Source organism: Giraffa tippelskirchi, chromosome 6 (genome assembly GCF_054371585.1).
Source record: "Giraffa tippelskirchi isolate mGirTip1 chromosome 6, T2T-mGirTip1v1.2.pri, whole genome shotgun sequence".
NCBI classification, from domain to species: Eukaryota; Metazoa; Chordata; class Mammalia; order Artiodactyla; family Giraffidae; genus Giraffa; species Giraffa tippelskirchi.
The window spans coordinates 116,908,500-116,926,575 of NC_137280.1; the positions used below are offsets into that span (position 1 = coordinate 116,908,500).

General features: G+C 62.5%; 2 protein-coding genes across 14 annotated transcripts in view; one reads left to right on the forward strand and one right to left on the reverse strand.

Moving 5' to 3' along the window:
- Nucleotides 1–532: 532 nt before the first annotated feature.
- Nucleotides 533–2,935, forward strand: GPX4 (glutathione peroxidase 4). Of its 4 annotated transcripts, none has more exons than XM_081502445.1 (7): nt 533–1,410; nt 1,676–1,770; nt 1,848–1,992; nt 2,131–2,282; nt 2,392–2,416; nt 2,556–2,615; nt 2,688–2,935. In XM_081502445.1, the coding sequence occupies exons 1-7, from the start codon at nt 1,198–1,200 to the stop codon at nt 2,718–2,720; spliced, it is 723 nt and encodes a 240-aa protein (XP_081358571.1). In that variant the 5' UTR covers nt 533–1,197; the 3' UTR covers nt 2,721–2,935. The 4 variants fall into 4 exon arrangements, with proteins under 4 accessions (XP_081358571.1, XP_081358573.1, XP_081358570.1 ...); XM_081502447.1 differs by having other exon boundaries at nt 533–706; XM_081502444.1 differs by having other exon boundaries at nt 1,168–1,450; nt 1,662–1,770.
- A 935-nt stretch (nt 2,936–3,870) lies between these two features.
- Nucleotides 3,871–18,076, reverse strand: part of SBNO2 (strawberry notch homolog 2) — a 41,927-nt gene continuing 27,721 nt past the window's right edge. For 4 of the 10 annotated variants that reach the window (XM_081502453.1, XM_081502456.1, XM_081502452.1 and 1 more), the window contains 28 exons: nt 17,153–17,314; nt 15,690–15,773; nt 15,322–15,418; nt 14,760–14,914; nt 14,547–14,680; nt 14,377–14,467; nt 14,135–14,278; nt 12,734–12,851; nt 12,359–12,464; nt 11,808–11,961; nt 11,000–11,176; nt 10,649–10,746; nt 9,896–9,978; nt 8,850–9,041; nt 8,472–8,641; nt 7,885–8,016; nt 7,308–7,443; nt 7,120–7,232; nt 6,947–7,018; nt 6,742–6,850; nt 6,550–6,624; nt 6,299–6,442; nt 6,125–6,219; nt 5,956–6,048; nt 5,675–5,806; nt 5,430–5,506; nt 5,154–5,344; nt 3,871–5,046 (listed from right to left, as the gene is read on the reverse strand). In XM_081502453.1, the coding sequence (XP_081358579.1) occupies nt 4,553–5,046; nt 5,154–5,344; nt 5,430–5,506; nt 5,675–5,806; nt 5,956–6,048; nt 6,125–6,219; nt 6,299–6,442; nt 6,550–6,624; nt 6,742–6,850; nt 6,947–7,018; nt 7,120–7,232; nt 7,308–7,443; nt 7,885–8,016; nt 8,472–8,641; nt 8,850–9,041; nt 9,896–9,978; nt 10,649–10,746; nt 11,000–11,176; nt 11,808–11,961; nt 12,359–12,464; nt 12,734–12,851; nt 14,135–14,278; nt 14,377–14,467; nt 14,547–14,680; nt 14,760–14,914; nt 15,322–15,418; nt 15,690–15,773; nt 17,153–17,314 (3,828 nt within the window). In that variant the 3' untranslated portion in view covers nt 3,871–4,552. Of the gene's footprint in view, nt 5,047–5,153; nt 5,345–5,429; nt 5,507–5,674; nt 5,807–5,955; nt 6,049–6,124; nt 6,220–6,298; nt 6,443–6,549; nt 6,625–6,741; nt 6,851–6,946; nt 7,019–7,119; nt 7,233–7,307; nt 7,444–7,884; nt 8,017–8,471; nt 8,642–8,849; nt 9,042–9,895; nt 9,979–10,648; nt 10,747–10,999; nt 11,177–11,807; nt 11,962–12,358; nt 12,465–12,733; nt 12,852–14,134; nt 14,279–14,376; nt 14,468–14,546; nt 14,681–14,759; nt 14,915–15,321; nt 15,419–15,680; nt 15,774–17,152; nt 17,315–18,076 lie in introns of all 10 variants that reach the window. The other 6 variants (XM_081502455.1, XM_081502451.1, XM_081502457.1 and 3 more) reach the window with 3 other exon arrangements.

Genomic DNA, 18,076 nt, shown 5'->3' on the forward strand with positions numbered 1-18,076 from the left:
AGCTTCCCTCCCCCCCAGGGCTCACGTGTCACTTATATAAGCGGCTAAGCCTGCGGTTTCCAAGGGCGGAGACCTTGGGCCGTGCGCTGATGGCGCACCCTGCGGCAGCGCCACCGCCATCCGGGCCTGTCGCCGCCGGTGACCTCCAGACCCTCGTAGCGACACCGCAGCTCGAGTGGGGGTAGTCCGACGCCCAGCGTGGTTTTATTTACATTTTAAAAAAACAAGCATGTTTTCTGAGACTTCGAGCCAACCTTTCCCCCACCACCCCGATCCCCCCCACGGGCTTCCAGTAGTATTTCAAGTTGTCGAGCATCCTTCAGTGCGGATAACTCCGCAATCCACCAACGCACCGCCTGGGCGGACGCGGCCCCCGCCCGCGCACGAGCATGCGCAGTCACAGCGACAAAAAAACCGCAGCCCGGCCTAGGCCCCGCCCCGCCAACCCACTCCGGCCTCCCATTGGCTGGTGTGGGCACGCGTCTGCGACGCCTGAACATCCGACCAATGAGAGTGTTGCTGGGCGTGGTGTAGGGCGGGGAGGTGAGGCCCGCCGGCGCGCGTCCATTGGCCGGTTCGGCGAGGGGAGGAGCGCTGCTTTCCCGGGCCCCCAACCGTAGAGATGAGCTTTAGCCGTCTGTACCGCCTGCTGAAGCCAGCGCTACTCTGCGGGGCTGTGGCCGCGCCGGGCCTGGCCAGCACCATGGTGAGTGTGGCGCCGCCGACCGGCCAGCGGGCCGTTGGGCGGGCGCGCGACCTGCCTCTGGCGACCTTGGGCGGGGGGCGCCTGCCGCCCCCTCCGCGGCCATCCGGACCGTGGCTAGAGCGCGGGCGGGGGTCACAGTCCGAGTCTGGGTCGGGGACCGAGGCGGCGTCCGGGGGGCCGGGGACAGGGCTGGGCGGTCGGAACCCACGGTTGGAAGCCCCTGACGCACACAGGCTGCTGTATCCGGGCAGCTGGGGGTGGTGCCGTCGGCCTCTGGCTCCCCGACTGCGGCCTGGAGAGCGGGGGCGCCGGAAGGGGTGGAAATCCGGGATCACGCGCCGCGGGTCATCACTGCCCCTCCCCCGCCCTGCGCGCCCCGGGGCCCCTTGCGGTGGCGTCACAAAGGAGCGGCCTGGCGCCCTTGGCTACCGGCCCTTTGTCCCCGGGGCCTGGCGCTCGGTGGGCACAGGTTCAGTCAGAGACCTGCGGGCATGGGCCGCGCAGCCGCCTGCTCCCCGGGTCGTCGCGGGCAGCGGCGCCGGTTGCCGGCCGGGCGACGGCGCCGAGCCCCCCGAAGGCGGAGGGCTCGGATATGCCGACGCAGGAGGGCGCGCCCCCGGAGGAGGAGGCCAGTTCCTGAGAGCCCTGGGCTGGCGGGACCACCGGCCGGGGAGAGCGGCTGCACCACCGAATCCCAAGACCCGGTGCGCACGGAGGCCCCCACACCTAGCGGCCTCCCCATCCGCTGGGGCACCTGGCAGGGTCCCGAGCCCTCCCTAGGTCTCAATGACTCCGGCCCAGTGCGCCCTGCTGTACAGGGGAGACTTTGAGGAGGAGCATCACATTTTGCTTAGTCCCAGGGCCCGGGTTTTTCTCCCTTAGGTACCCTGGGCAGGGCGAGTGGGCTGAGCGGCTGTGGGCTCCAAGCCCCGAGGTCAGTCGGCCGCTCAGCCAGCCCTTGCCTTGCAGTGTGCGTCCCGCGACGACTGGCGCTGTGCTCGCTCCATGCACGAATTCTCAGCCAAGGACATCGACGGGCGCATGGTTAACCTGGACAAGTACCGGTGGGTCCTTGCCCACTTGGTGGGGGCGGCGGGGGTAAGGTCGTGGCCCAGACCTGACCGCTTCATCCCGTCTCCAGGGGCTACGTGTGCATCGTCACCAATGTGGCCTCGCAATGAGGCAAGACTGACGTAAACTACACTCAGCTGGTCGACCTGCACGCCCGATACGCCGAGTGTGGTTTACGGATCCTGGCCTTCCCTTGCAACCAGTTCGGGAGGCAGGTGCGTCGTGGCTGGCCCTGGATGTCCTTGTGTGTCCCATTGTGCGGGCTGGGGAGAGGAGCTGTCTGTGGAAGCGGGGAGTGAAAGGGGCATAGGCCCCTCCCCACTCACCTCCCCCCTCAACCCGGGTCTACACAGGAGCCAGGGACTAATGCGGAGATCAAAGAGTTCGCCGCTGGCTATAACGTCAAATTCGATATGTTCAGCAAGATCTGTGTAAATGGGGACGACGCCCACCCTCTGTGGAAATGGATGAAAGTCCAGCCCAAGGGGAGGGGCATGCTGGGAAAGTGAGTTGGGGGCTGGGGGACGGGGAGGACAGGATGGCTTCCTGGGGGCAGTGGAGGGGGGATCTGCAACTGCCAAGGGATTCCTCACAACCTCATGCTTCTCTTGTAGCGCCATCAAATGGAACTTCACCAAGGTAAGGGGGGTCAGGGGCCCTGGCGGGATGGACAGACACGGCCACCAGCCACAGTTGTGCTGCTTTGAGGGTCCAGAGCCATGCGAATGGCAGGTGGGGGCCACTGGCTCACCTCATACCCACGGTGGCCTCCTTGCAGTTCCTCATTGACAAGAATGGCTGTGTGGTGAAGCGGTATGGTCCCATGGAAGAGCCCCTGGTAGGTGCCTGTCCAGGGAGCCCGCTGGGGGGACTCAGGAAAAGGCACCCCTGACCCCCTTCTCCCCGACAGGTGATAGAGAAGGACCTGCCGTGCTACTTCTAGCTCCAGAAGGTGCTGCCCCTAGCCAAGCCTGCTGCCTGTGCTCCAAGGAGCCTTCTCCCGGTGCCTATGACGGTCTGTCTGAAAACCAGCCCCTGGTGGGGCAGACCTGAGAACCTGGCGTGCACCCCTGCCGGAGGAAGGTCCCTTGGCCTGGCCACAGCTTGACAACCCCACCCCTGGCTGCCTTGTGGGAATAAAATGTACAACACAACACAGATTGGCTTGCTCCTGGCTTTTGCTAACTCAGGGCTCAGGGGCAGGTGTCATCAGCTCCCCAGGCTGAGTGGGGTGCGGGCAAGTAGGGAGGTGGAGTTCCTTCGGGGTTCAGAGGGCTGCACCTGTCTTTCTGCCCGGGGTTGTTAATCTCCTCCACCCAGCCCAGCTGATCCTGGGGGAGATAATGCCTCCTCATTGGCTGCTGCTCTCAGCACAGGTGGCCTTGGTCTCCTCCAGTGTACCCAGGTGTGGGAGATCAGGGGACTTAGGCTCGTGACCCTGCCGTTGGAGGCCCACTGCACCCAGGCTGGGCATCAGGCCAAGTTGGTTTGGGCATCGAGCCATGCCTGTCAGGGTCTGCTCAACCATGCTGGCCTTGCAATGAAGACATGGAGTCCGGGCATCAGGCCTGCCCATGGGCTTCACCTGGCGTATTCAGCCCCACTTCCCGGGAAGGGCTGTGGGTGGGTACAGCCTGCCTGCTGCTCAAAGGGGCCATTCTGTGAGAGTGGGAGGTGGGTGCACAGCTGTAGAATGGCTGAGCTGGCTCCCCCCCACCCCAGCAGTCTTCCCCCAGGAGTAGGGACCTACAGGGGGAGGGGACTGACGGGGTCTGGATGGCGGGTCAAGAGCCACCTCCACCACCCTTGGCTGTTTCTAGCAGGGTCTCCCGACTTTGCTCCCTAGTCCCTTTCCAACTTCCGGCCATGGGCTGGGCATGCTCCCCAGTTTCCAGGAAGGGTCAGGCATCCCGTCCTGCCTTCCAGACCAAGCCCTACTCTTGGGCTGTCCTGTCCCTGGTCTGCCCCACCTGCCACACCCAACACCATCTGGAGCAGACCTGGGAAGAAACCAAGGCAGAGATGGCAGTCAGTCCAGATCAAGGTGTTCAGAGGAACGGGACTCAGCATCACCAAGTGGGGCCTGACCCAAGTAGTGAAAAGGCACATATATTTAAAAAAGATCTCTTTACATATATACACTTGAATTAATTATAAATACACATAGAAACCAGAGGCCGGCCACCAGCTCTGCAGGGATTCCAGGCCCCTGAGAGAGGTGGCTGGGCAATAATTTAGGGCACAGAGAGCAGGGAGGGGTTGCATATATTAAGACGGGATCTGCCCCTTGGAACCCCCCAGAGGTGGTGGGGCCCTGAGCACCTGGGGTTTCCTGAGTTTCCAGCTCTTGGGGCCACCCAGTTTGTGGATGTCAGGGGTACAGGCCTGACCGGGCCTTGTAAGGTGGGTGGGGTGGGAGCCCCAACCCAGGCCTGGAGGGGGGGGCAGTAGAGGATAGAGGCACAGAGAAGAGCCGCCACCCCAGGCCCTGCCTGGCCCCCAAGTATCCTGAGTGGGGGGCTGCACACGGCCACTGCCCACCAGGCAAGGCCTCAGAGGGTCCCTCAGGGCGGACAGCATTTTGGGGGTCTGCCCAGGCACCGGGCGGGAAGGCACTGCAATGGAGGCCTCGGGAGGCTGGACGAGGGGCCCCTGGCCCCGCTCCTCTCAGTAGTCGGCTGGGGTCCTGGCCCTGCTCGGCTAGCCACTCTCTTCCCCGTGTAGACGGGAGCCTATTACGGATAAATATGTTTCATTCGGGAAGGATGCCTGGACCTAGGAGTTGGGAAAGGGGGGGCTGAACTGGATGACGCTCTGCCGCTCTGGTGCTCCACCGGCCGGTGCGCCCGCCGCCCCCGCACCCAGAGGGCCCAGAGGGCCGGGGGGCTCGGGGGGTGGCGCGGCGTTGAGGGAGCGCAGCATGTCCTCCAGCACCTCCTTGAAGTTGATTTCGCAGCCCTGGTGCAGGAGTGCCACGGGGTCAGCCGGGGCGTCGGGGGTGTCGGGGGCGCCCAGCAGCTGACTGCCGGGGCCGGGGCCCGGGCCCAGGGCCGGGAAGGTGAAGGGTGAGGGTGCAGGGAAGGCCTGGGCCGGCGGGCTATACGTGAGGTCCAGGACCTCCCCGGGGCCAAAGGGCAGAGCAAGAGGGCGTGGGGTGGGCAGCGGAGCAAGGAGAGCCCGAGTGCGCGCTTGCTTGCGCTTCACGTCGGCGTCCATCAGCTGCAGCTCCTGCAGAACACGGCGCACGCAGACCTCGGGGATCTTGATACCTGTGGGGGTGGGGTGGGGCGGGGTGGAGCGGGGGCGGTAGCATCAGGGCCTGCGGGGCGGGGCTGAGGCCGCCCACCTCCCCCAGCCCGCTGGTGCCTTGACTCACCGACTTGCTTCTTCTTGTCCTTGGTTTTGAGGCGCACGATCTGCAGGTAGCTGCTGCTGGTGACGTCGGCCATGACGGCGGCGATGCGGCCCCACACGCGCAGCAAGGCCCCGCACAGCATGTAGTGGTGGCGCAGCCGCAGGCCCTGCGCGCAGTCTTTGCCCTCCTGCACCAGCCGGCAGTGCCGGTTCCTGCGAGGGACCGCGGCTCATACCAGCTGCCGCGCAAGCGAGCGCGTGCCCCCAACAGTCCCCCCAGGCCACCCCGGGCCCTCACCACGTGGTGTGGCTGCAGTGCGTCAGCGAGAAGGTGTAGCTGCTTTCCCAGGGCTCCCTGGCCTCCTCTGCCGTCACCTGCGGACACAGCGGGTTGAGCCCCTGCACGCACCTGTCCGCGCTCCCCAGCTTGTCGGTGGGAAACTGCAGCGCAAAGGGCCCAGGGCTACTCATCCCCCACCTAGCGCCCGGGGCGGCCTGGGGGCTGCCGGACACTGGAGCACAGAGGGGGCCCCGGGGACCTACCCGGTGGAACCTCCGACTCAGGCTATCCAAGGACTCTAGCTGGCTCTGCCGCCCTATGTTGGGCTTGTACACAGTGAAGAGCTTTCCGCGGTTCTGCTGGGCCAGCAGGCAGCTGGGCTTGTTGCCGCGGACCTGGATGGGGCAGTTCGCGGGGGCGCGCCGCATATCCGAGAACGCGTGTCAACCGAGAGGGCGTGAGGATGGCCACCGCCCTCCCCTCCCAACCCACCAGCCTGGGTCCTGCCCCTGGGAGAGCGTTGGGGGCTCACTGGTGGACCCACCTTGTAGGAGAGGTAGAAGCCGTCGTGGGTGCCCGTCAGCTCCAGCGACCGGGCGTAGGCCTCTTCCCACTTCAGGCCGCGGTCCACACTGATCTGCGGGCATGTGTGTGTCAGGCGATGGGCGGGGCCGTGAACAGGGCGTGGCGGTGGGCGGGGCAGGGCTGCTCACCTTGTAGAAGACCACCTGTCCATCCTGCGGGTGCCCAGGCGCCAGGAACACCTGCTGGCTCTCCTCGTAGATCTCATCGATGCCAGGGGCCAGGTCTGTGGAGGGCGAGCAGGTGAGCGGGGTGAGCGGTGGTCTGGGGCCCGGCCCAGGGGAGGGCATCCCCACAGAGCTCACCCAGGATGCCCATGTCGTATTTGCCCTCCCTCTTGTCGGCGGCGATGAGGTGGTCAAAGGTGTCGGAGAAGTACTGGAAGAGCGCGTTCTGCTTGTGCACCTCCAACCCCAGGATGCGGTTCAGGAACTTGCTGATGGAGCAGTCTGCGGACGGCAGGGTGCCTCAGGCCCACGTGGCCTCCGTCTTCCCCCTCTCCCCTCATATCCTCCCCCCTCCCCATCCTGGAGGTGCCAGCCAGCAAGGGACTCACCCTTCTCCACATCCAGGCAGCCGGACCGGGACTCGCGCCCACCAATGCCCACCAACAGCAGCCCCTGCTTCATGTCTGCGGGGAGGGAGAGCCTCGCACAACTGCTGGCCACAGCCTACCAGGGCTCCCCCTCACTGCCAGCATCTCCTGTGCCCCTGGTGTGTATGTGGGGGGGGGGGTCTACCAGCTCACCGCGGAAGAAGGCGGCATCCCCTCCGGGGTAGCCCTGGGGCAGTGGCACCTTGCTCTCCGTCTGGCTTAGGATGGTGGTGAGGACGCAGCTGAGCGCCCGGGCGCCGTACTGCGGGGTGGGCCAAGGGCCATGTCAGAGACTGGGGCACCCCAGGTCTCAGCACCCCGGGAACACTCCTCTCCTGGGCCCCACCTCCTCAGGTACCTTGTTCTCAAAGTTGTACTTGCTCAGGTCCCGGGACTCAGTGGCACGGCGGTCCCCGTGGGTCAGAGCCCCCTGCCCAGGATGGGAGGCCGTCACACGTTACCCATGTGTTGCTCCTCCCTGGCCCACCCCCCTTGGGGAGCTACCAGCCCGCCCCTTGCCTGCAGGCTCACCAGGCTCTCCAGCCGCTTGGCCACGATGGAAGCAAACCTGCGCTCCCCCGCCAGCTCCGAAATGAGAAAGATGTACTCTGGTGCAGAGACCTGGTTGGAGCGGTGGGTCCGGCCTGGAGGCAGAAGGGGTGTTTAGGGACCAGGTAGGCCCCTGGGGCGAGTTGGCCTGAGGCGGGGGCAGGGCTCACCAAACTGCTGGATGGCTCGGTCAGCGCTCCAGGGCAGCTCCAGCGTCATGTGCACCCGGCGCCGCTGGTTCTGGACGCGGCGGTCAGCTTGGAGGGAGACGCCAGAGCTGGAGGCCTCTGAGATGATGGCCACAAGCTGGGTACGCATGGTTGGGGATGGGTCAGAGGGGCGGCAGGGTGGGCAGCCTGCTCCACCTTGCCCCACGCCCCATGTGCCCTGGGTCAACTGGAAGCATTCAGGGTGACCCACACAGGAAGGTCAGGTTATGTGTGTCCCTGAGGGGCCTCCGTGGGCTTAGAGTGGAGTCTGGACCATCCTGAGTCACTCCCAGAGTCTGCTGGCCCTGCAGACATCAGTTCCCACAGGGTGGCTCAGCATCAGCGGTCCAGGCACTGACAGAGGGCCTGGATGACTCAAACTGAAAGTGGGACTGGGGAGGGCTAGGGGGCCCCACTCAGGCACACAAGCACAGCACACACCCCTACACACAGCTGGTGGTCCTCTAGCCAGTCTATCAAGAGCCCTGCGCCTCTCAGCCCACATGCGGCCACACACGGGGTGCCCCAGGGACCCCACCTTCTCCCCACTCATGAAGCGTTCCTTCTCCCTGAGGTTCACGTGGTCAATGGAGAGACCCTGCTCCGCCCGTGACTCGAACACCACCGTCCCGTCAGGTCTGGACACTACACGGCCCTTCCTGCCGGTCATCTGTGGCCGTGGTGGGGAGAGAGGACAGGTTGTCAGCTGGTGTGGCCGCCCAGGGGCTGATCCCCACGGGCCTCAGTTTCCCCATCTGTCCCCCCACCTGGCTCCTGGGGCTCCTGGGTGTGGGTGGGTGGTGGGGGCTGCCAGAACCTGGCCTCTCCCTAGGCTCGGGTACCCATGGGGTCATCAGCAGGCACGGTCACTACATCTTCCTGAGTCTTTTTATTGCAACCCGACCACATAGGGCCAAGACAGACCTGAGGTGGCACCAGGGCCCGTCCCGGGAAAGCGCGCAGGCACACAGTGGAAGAGAGGAAGAGAGGAAGGGAGGGGGAGGGGGGTCGGGGGTTGGGCTTGGGCAGCACTGCCTGAAGGGGAGAGCAGGACACTGGATCCAGCAGCCACTCCCCACCCACCCACCCGCACCAAGCTGGCCACCAGGGGGCACCAGAGCTCACCTCGGCCACACACTCTGGGCCCCCCAGCTGGTCTACGAGCTCGTCCAGGGTGTTGACTGGCAGCTCCCGGCCAAGCGCCTGCACCTTGGCCAGCAGGTCCTGCTTCAGCCGTTCAACCCGCTCCAGGACACCGGGGCCATGCAGGTCCCGCTGTGGGGGGCACAAGGGGCCTGTGGGGCCAGAGGGTCAGGGGGGACTGGGCCAGGCCGCCTGTCCACAGCCCTGCTCCCAGCCCTGGGCCCTCAAGGGTGAGGGGGCCCACGGGTAGTGGGGGTCCAGAATCTTTCCCCGAACCTCTGGCTGCCCCTGCTCATGTGCCCCTGACTCCCTGCTCAGAGCCTGAGAAGTGAGGATGGGGAGGGCAGCATTGGGCCTCACCGCGGTCATCGGCTGGGAGCCCGATGGCATCCACGATGACCACATCGTCATCCAGCAGGGACTCGGGGGAAGAGTGGAAGTCACTGTCCAGGCCGCCGTCCGACTCTGTGCTGCTGTCGTCACTGATGCGGATCACACCTGCCGCCTCGCACGCCAGCCTGGGCGCCTTGACCCCACGGCCCCGTGGCCGCCCTGCAAGGGAGCAGTCAAGGGTCACTGCGGCCTGGTCCCAGGGAGACTCCCAGTGGTCCAGGGACAGGCTGCATGCCTGGATGGTTAGGGCTTACGGCCCAAGCCCCTTCCCCCTGTGCAGCTGTGGCATGTCTCTGCCCTGCTGCTGGCGGGGGCGTGTTACCGACCCTGCCAGACTTCTTGACACAGCAGTGCGTCCTTGGGTGGTGCCTGGGGAGGCCACGTGCCCCACCTCACAAGGTGGCGCTGGGTGGGTCAGCCAGAGGACATGCCCAAGCCCTGGGAGGTGGCGGTCCAGGGGCCCAAGTAACCTGAATACTGTCCCGGACACCCTGCAGGGCGCTCCCAGGAAGCCTGAGGGGCAGGACTGGGCCCCAAGGCTGGCTGTATGCCCTCAGGTGAGTTGCTTGGTCTCTCTGAGCCTCACTTCCCCCTGATGAGAGGATGCTCAGCCTTTGCCTGCAAGAACAGGGTGCAGTGTGTGCCTGCAGGTAGGTGCTTGGGCCAGTCCCCTATCCTGGGGTGCTTTGTAAGGGCTCCATCCTGGTCCCCTGGACCAGTGTGGTTTCAGCCTCAGACTCACTTTCACCTGGGGAATGCGAGGCCCTGCCTTCTGGGGATGAGGCTGGAGGCCTTGGGAATGAACTAGCCACACAGCCATCCTGCAGCACTGGGGTTTTTTGCTGACTGAGCAGCTGCCCTGGAGGGCTGGGGTGGGGATGGGCTCAGGCCATGTGGCTATGTGGCAGCATACCAACCCAGGTCGAGGGTCAGAAAGGAGGGAGGCTGGAGGGCCCCGGCAGGAGCAGTGAGGGGCCATAGGCACAAGGTCCAGCCGGGTGGCGGGCACTTACGCTTTCTCTTACTGCCTGCTCCTCTCTCACGCCTTCTCTTGGTCGAAGGAAAGTGCTTCTGAATTAGTGACAAAAAGACGCCTCTGAAAGTGAGATGCAGAGTTTGTTTTCACTGGGAGACATGGAGGGGTTGGGTCCCATGTGTAAGGTCTGCTCTGCCTAGTGGACGCCTAGCACCAAGAGGCCCCAAGAGTGGGTCTGGGCACAGGGGCTCAGAGAAGATGGGTAGAGGGGGAAGGAGCTGCAGGGACGGGGGCAGGGGTCCCACTGGGGTCCTACCCACACTTGGTGGGCAATAGATTGAATATAGGTGGGGGGCTGGGTGGGGCTCTGCCTGCAAGCACTGATGGCTCTGAAGAACAAGGCGGGCATCCCAGAGTGGGGGGCCCAGGGGAAAGGAGGACATGCTGGACCGTGCAGGAAGAGACAGGATGAGGCAGAGCAGGCAAGGGGCCTCATGCTGGGATCCTCGCCCAGGGTGGAAAGGGAGGCCAGGGGCTTCAGGGACCACCAGGGACAGTCCCTAAAATCTGTGCAGTCCTTGAAACAGCCCGGTACCCACATAAGGGGTGAGCCTGGGGAAGCTTCATTCGAAAGTCTCGGGACCCTGGGCCAGTGGCCCCCGAGTCCTGGGTCCCCATGGTTACCCTTTCTGGCTTAACAACCTGGGCTGGACCTAAGGTCTCTGAGGGTCGGGGTCGGCTCCTTCAGCTGGGGTCACAGGCAGGGCCAGGCCCCCAAGGTGTCACTCACTCGGCGGCGGACACGAAGCCATCAAGCTGTCCCTCCTTCTCGCCCAGCACCTCCCGGGTCCGCGCCTCACCTGTGGACTGCAGCCCGATGACCACACACTGCGGGGGTGGGTGTGTGTGAGCAGGATTGGACCCCCTGCCCCCACACCCACCCCTGCAGCTGGAAACCTGGGGCTGGCCTGTTGCTCCGTCCTCCTTCCCCTGTGTTACTCAGGCTGCCAGACCCCAAAAAGCCCACGTCCCCTGGGATGTTAACCTGGCACCAATGGCTGGCCTCAGCTCCCAGACAACCCCGTTCTCCACACAAGCCTGTGCCCGCTTCTTTCTGGGGATTCAGCCCAACCCAGCTCACCTTGTCCTGGGCCAGCTCCTCCTGGGCCAGCTCCACCAGCCGGTGCACCTTGGCGGCCACACACAGGTACTTGAAGAAGCGCTGATGGGCTGACCAGAACTGGCCCCACAGGGACTTGCGCGACTCCAGGCCGATCCAGTCGGCTGCCTGCTGGAACACGCCCAGGGCCTCGGCCCACTGCAATGACATGCCCAGCTCAGCTTGCTACTGCCGGCCCCTGCCCCACAGAAATGTAGGGCCAGAGGATGGGGGCTGTAAGTGGGGCTATACAGAGGCCCTGGCAACAGCTGGATGGTCAGAAATGTTAAAAATCCAAAAAGTATAACGTTGGGAAGGCCACTGTGAAAATGGCACTCATGCAGTCAGAGGGTAAGTGGACAACACCTCTAGAATGGAGGGGATATCTGCCCTGCCCGCCTTCTACCACTGGCCCCCAGGGGACAGTGGGCCATGTCTGGGGCATCTGTAGTTGTCACCAGGGAGGGGGTTCTTGGTAGTGACCTGGTGGGGCCAGAGAGACTCTTCCACACCCTGCAACACCTAGAACGGCTCCATGGAGAGAGACTGAAATGGCCACCAGCTCTGGATCATGCCTTGGGGGCAACATGTGGAGGGGAGTCCCACAGAATCCCCAGCTTAAACAGGATTGAGATGCTGGGCTCCCACCAAGGATGAGGTGGGCCGGCCAGCTGCTTCCTCCTGTCTACAGTCTGACTAATCTGAGTGGTGCCCTCAAGGGAAGACGCTGAAGGTGATCGGGCAGAACTCCAAGGCGACACTGAGGCTGTCCGTTAGGTCAGAGACTCACCAGCAGGGCTGCCCGGTTATAGATGCGCTCGAAGGCCGGGGTAAGCGGGATCTCCTCGATGCGGAAGGTGACACCAGAGAAGCTGAGTTGGCGAGCGATGTACATGCCACTGACCTTCATGTCCATGGCCACGATCTCCATGGCGCCCACACCCCTGTGGGCAAGCACAGGCTGCCTAGGTGCCAGCTAGGGACCACATGCTGGGTCCCACCGAGAGATGGAGCCAGCGAGGTAGGGGCTGTCACTGGAGAGTGAGGAAGGACAAGGTGCACGGGGTGCGGTGTGTGGGGCAGAGAGCATTTGCAAAGGCCCTGTGGTCATCAAGGGCCTAGTGTGCCTTGGAAAGAGAAAGTGGTCTACCTTGGTGGGGGGGCAGGGGAGGGCCCTTCCTCTGAGATAATTGGAAGTACTAGGCAGAGAAAGCATGGAATTTTCATTCTAAGACCCCCCCTGGTTGCCACAGGAGAGTGGATAGGAGGGGTGCAACTCCACATATGACAAGCAGGGCCCTCTGCGGCCCCTCCTCCATCACGTGGGCATGAAGAGCGCACCTCTTCTCGATGGCATGCAGAAATTCCTCGAAGGTCCGGAAGGGCGTGCCCTCACCCCAGATGCCCAGGCGGCTCATGTAGATCATGTTTCGGGGCTCAGAGGCACCTGGGGGAAGGGGGCCACTGTCAGCTTCTCTGACCTGGCTAGGTTGGCAGCCTTGGATGGGGCCCCAGAAATGGCATGAGGGCCAGCAACAGGGACCTGAGGCTCTTGGAAAAGTGCCCATGGCCAGTGGGCAGAGGGGAGGCCTCTGACAGGGGCTGGTATCTATCAGCAGACAGGCTGCAAGGTGGCTGGCAGGAGCTGGGTTGCAGATCAGATGCCCCTACAGCTGTGCTGGGGCAGGCATCACCCATCGATGAGCAGGCTCTCACCTGTGGCGCTGGCATAGACCACCCTGGCCAGGGGCAGCTTGTTCTGCAGGTCCAGCACGGCCTTGCCCATCTTGGTGGAGCTTGCGTTCTTGGCTTTGTGGCACTCGTCGAACACAATCTGGGGTGGGCGTGGGTTAAGGACTGTTCTGGAAGGCAGGCCGCCCGAAAGACCCACCACACTATCTCCCTTCCTGGCTGCGGGAACTCCAGAAGGTGCCCGGGGTCTCTGGCCACAGGGTGGGGTCCTTGGGGTGTGAGGCCACCAGGGCCACTGGAAAACAGCCTCTAGACCCGTGATGTTCACAGGAGTTGGAAAACATAGAAGGTTCTTCATGTTTTCAGGGGAGTAAGTTACAGACAAGTAGGTCTGTCACAAACCTATCTGAAAGACAAGGTGTGAGTGCCATGTGTGTGTGCATGTGTCCACACAAATATACAGAGGATTGATGGAGAACTTGTGGGAACATGGGTGAGAAGGTTAGCCTGTTGCCAGCAGGCTGCCCCCGGGTGTGACGTTAACCTTGTTATTTTTCATACTGTTGCTGAGCTGATGCATCAGTAGACCTGCTGCTGTGTCTTGCTTGAGGGCCTCTGTACAGACTTCGCCCTGTGAGCAGAGGACCCTAGGTCTCCTCTCATCAAGAGGGACGGGGAGCCTCGGGAGAAAGCAGCGGCCCCACTTCTGGGAACAAGGGCAGATCCTGGGAGGATAGAGCTTAAGGGTCCTCTGTGGGCCCCTGCAGATATCCCCAGAAGTTGTGGCCCTTGAATGCCCAGCTGTGGGGAGACTAAGATGGGTCCTCTGGAAGATTGTTACTGGTAAGAGGAGTGTGTGAAACAAGAAAAGGTGGACAGGACACAAACATCAGACTCTAGCTTATATTCTCCTACACTTCATTTTCCTACAGTTTGGTGTGAGCAAAAAGGAAGTGATCTCAGGCTTAAGAGCGAAGGAGGGAGAGGCCTGGGACCCACACTAGCTGGCCAAGCTGGGACAGGGGGCCTTTGGCCTGGCTTCCCTTTGGATCTCCTGGCCTGGCCGGCCCACTCAGCCCCACTACTAGGGGGCTGGATGAGGACGAGGGAGGAAGTGCTTTGCATCTCTAGCCCTTGAGTCTCACCGCCTGGAGTGTCTCAGCCAACACCACCCTGACCTTGTGGGCATGGGTCCGTCCCACTGGAGCCAGGAGGCCTAGGCAGACAGCCAGGGACGGGTAGCAACGGTCACTAAGGGCGAGCCTGTGACACCAGGCCCTCCCTGCCGGGAATTCCGCCCGCACTTCCGCCCCTCCAGAGCCTGCCAGGATGGGACTTGTCAAGGTCTCCCGGCCCCCTGCCCTAGACCCCGCCCCTATAGCCCCACCCCTGTGCTCGGCTCCGCCCCCATCCCAGCGAGGATACCACGCCGTCGAAGGCCTCCCCGCACCACTCCAGGATCTGCCGGATGCGCGTGCGGTGCTGCCCACCTGCCTGGCTCTCACCGATCAGGGCGGAGTAGGTGGCGAAGAGGACGCCCTCTGAGGTAGTGTTGTCGCCGTACTTGATCTGGGGGAGAGGGCGGACATCTGTGCATGAGGTGGCTTGGCCAGAGCTGGGCTCCGCGACCCCGACCGGTACCAGGTTTGGGGCTGCGGCCCACCCACCTTGCTCAGTGCGTGCACCGCGATGCCGGGAGCGGCGATGTCCCGGAGGTCGCGCTCCGCGTCGTACTTGAGATCATTGGAGACGCTGAACCTGGGGTTGCGGGCCAGTTGGCTTCAGGAGTCCCCTCCCGGGCTGTGGGCCCGCCCCGCACCCAGGGGAGGCAGCTCACCACAAGGCCTTCTTCCTGCCCCGCAGATAGTTCTCCAGGATGACTCCGGCCACCGTGCGGCCCTTACCCACACCCGCACCATCGCCGATGAGAAAGCCTGCGCGCTGCCCGCTGGGGAGCAGGACCTCATGTTGCTGCAGGGGTGGGGGAGGGAGGGGTCACTGAGACTATCCCCACACAGGACGCAGACCCGGTGGGAGACCCCGGGATCACCTGACAGGCGTAGGTGATGGCCTCCAGCTGCAGGGCGGACAGGGCCCCGCTGTCTGAGGAGGGTAGGGCGAGGGTGTAGGTGATGTCTGGCGGCGGGACGCTGGACAGCGTGCTGGTCTCCACCACACGGTCCGGGTGCTGCTTCCCAATCTTGGCTGTAGGGATGTGGCGAGGGGGCAGGTCAGGGGCATGGCCGGGGCATAACCAGGGCACTAGGGAGGTGGCCTGGGGCCAGGATAGGCGGGGCACGCCCCACGAAGGGGAGGGGAGGGTCTATCAGCCTAGTTCCAGCAGGTGGCAGATTCCTAAAACCCTCCCAGGTGCAGAGGAAGGCGGCCTGCCTTTCCATTGCAACCTCGGCCTGCCGCTGATTTTGTGCCAGGTGAAGATCACAACCCTGATTACAGAAGAGTCCCTCAGGAGCCCACCCACAGCATCCACACCTGCTCTGGCAGTTTAAGGTTCCCTGGGACCTTCAGAGACCCCCGAAACGGGCACCCCAGGCCAGAGGACCCAGACCCTGGGCGCTGTGCAGCTGGGGGTCTCCACAGGGGACACTCACACTTGGATGGCACGTAGTCAGCATATGTCTCCGCGTGGCCCAGCTCCTCCGCCTCATCCTCCTCGGCCTCGTCGTCCTCCTCAGGCTGACTCTGAGCCTGAGGAGAGGTGCTGTTACACTGGGGACTGTCCTGTCCCCTGCAGCCTGCCAGCCTCCCTGTCAGGGGCAGGGGCCTGGACCACCAGCCAGCCCAGTGACTCAGGTGATGGGAAGGTGTTACCCTCTCCCCCTGCCCCCCCCAGCATGGTGCCTCCCTGGGACCTCAGTTTCCCTGTCTGTAGCCCAGACTCTGCACACAGCAAGTGCCTGAGTGGCCCTCCCTAGTGCCCAGGAGGGGTGGGCAGGGGTAGGGAAGGTACCTGGCTCACCTGGTAGCTGATGAGAAGTGGGGTGCTGGGGAGGGAGGACACAGGGTCCTCGAGGCCTGTAAATGGCCCACTGGGCGGGAACAGCTGGAGGGGAGAGTCAGGGAGTGGGGCATGAGCCTGCAGGCCAGAGGTGGGGCTCAAGTGCCTCGATAGGCCCCCAGCCTCCAGGAGGGCTCGCCTGACTGTCCTCAAGCCCCTCAGCTGGCTACAAGCCTCCCTCCTGCTTTCTGCCCACTTAGATCTGGTGCATAAATAAGTACTAGGGATACACGAAGCACTATATAAGTAAGAACTAGGAACGCAACATGCAGCATGATAAGTAGACAACACTGCTGTACATTGTATGTGAAAGTTAACAGTAAATGCAAGGAGTTGTGGGCACAAGAAAAAAAATGGTTTTCTACTTTTTCTTTTTTCCTTTTTTGGCTATGCTGTGTGGCTTGTGGGCTCTTAGTTCCCCAACCGGGTATTGAACCCAGGTCTCCAGCAGTGACAGCGCCGAGTTCTAACCACTGGACCACCAGGGAAGTCCCTCTATCTCTTTATTGTTGTATCAGTATGAGACAGTGGATGTTCACTGACTTATTGTGGTCCTTTTTCATGACATATGCAAGTCAATCGTTGTGCTGTGTGTGCATCTCCTTAAACTTAGTGCCATGTGTCAATTATATCTCAATAAAACTGGAAGGAAAGTAAAAACAAAGTTTTGTTTTTTTAATCAAAGTGTAGTTTCCTTTTCTTTTTTTTTGGGGGGGGGGAGTAGGGGGCCTGTGCTGTGCAGCATGTGGGATCTTAGTTCCCTATCTAGGGATCAAACCTGTGCCTCCCTATGGTAGAAGCACAGTCTTAGCCCCTGGACCACCAGGGAAATTGAAAAAAAAAGCCACAAAGTTTTCTTGAAATGAAAATAAATTGGAAATGAGGTATAAGGAGATCAGAAACCTACTCTCAATTCCCTCTCCGTTTTCTTTTTTGAATTAACAAAAACAAACAAACAGCCTTGGGCTCAGGTTCCTGGAAGGCTGAGTCAGGTTCCTGCAGCCCTGCTGGCCGCAGCAGAAGTCCGTGTGGGATTTCAGCTGCCCGCTTGGGCCTGGGAGAGGCTAGGAGCTGGTGGGAGGGCCCTGGTGAGGGGAGGGCAGGGTTACTGCCCCACTGGGCCCCTGCAGCCAGAGATGGGGTTGGTCCTGGGTTGCCTACTACACCTGCTCTGGGCATGTCACATCCCCCTGACCCTTCTTGAGGGTCCAGGAGTTTCACGGGCACTGAACCTGTCAGGGCAGCTGGGCAGATATCCACCAACATCCACTAGTGTGTGCTGTGCTCCCCAGAGTCACCTTTCCCCCTGGGAGCCCCTGCATCTTCAGGCCCACATGGGAGACACAAGCAACCTTGAGTAGCAGCGTTGTCTGGGTCTAAGCGGCCTTGGCATGGCTGCCAGCTTGGAGGCTGGGTGCACTGACCTTGTCGTGGGCAGAGGGGCCAGTGCTCACATCCCAAATGGTAGGCACCTGGCTGAGGCTGTCAGCGGGTGGGAAGTCGGGCGTGTCAGCTATGTCCGAGAGGGAATCCACGGATGAGGAGAAGATGGAAGCGTTGGAGAGGTCATCGAGGTATGAGGAGTCCTGGAAGACAGGCTAGGTATGGGCGGCTGAGGCCACACAGACAGAGCCACAGGCCCAGCCATGCCGTGGATGATGCTTGGCCACAGAAAGGGATAAAGCCCTGACACTCGCTACCATGCGAATGGACCCTGAGAACATGATGCTCAGTGAGAGAAGCAGACAGAGAAGGACAACACAGCATGTGATTCCACTGATGGGAAACGTCCAGAACAGGCGGATACACAAACTGAGTGGGTTCCTGGTGGTCAGGGGCTGGGGAGGAGAGGGGAATGACTGCTCTTGGGGATGGGGCGTCTTGGGGGGGTGATGGAATGTTCTGGAACTAAACAGAGATGACACATGCATGACTCTGTGAATGTACTGGAAACACTGAATTACACATTTCAAATGGGTCAACTGTATGGTACGTGAATTATAGCAATAAAGCTGTTTTTTCTTTTTTAAAAAGAAAGGGGAAAAGTAAGGGGAGGTGAGAGAAAGCAGACCCCACAGGTACACGCTGGAGTCTACTTAGGGCACACCCATCCTTGTGAAGGGGTAATGCCAAGATGCAGGAGCCCCCCAGCGCCTGGAGCTGGGGAAGGTGAAGGCCCCAACCACCTCCCTTAGCCCCTCCATGCCCTAATGTGGGGCACGCTCAGCTGATCACTCCAGGGAAGGAGCCCCCTAGCCTGCCTGACATGGGGCAGGGGTTATGGACAGACTGTGGTCCCAGAGGGAGTGTCAATGGGAGCATTTCCTGAGCCGGGAGGAGCCAAGGAG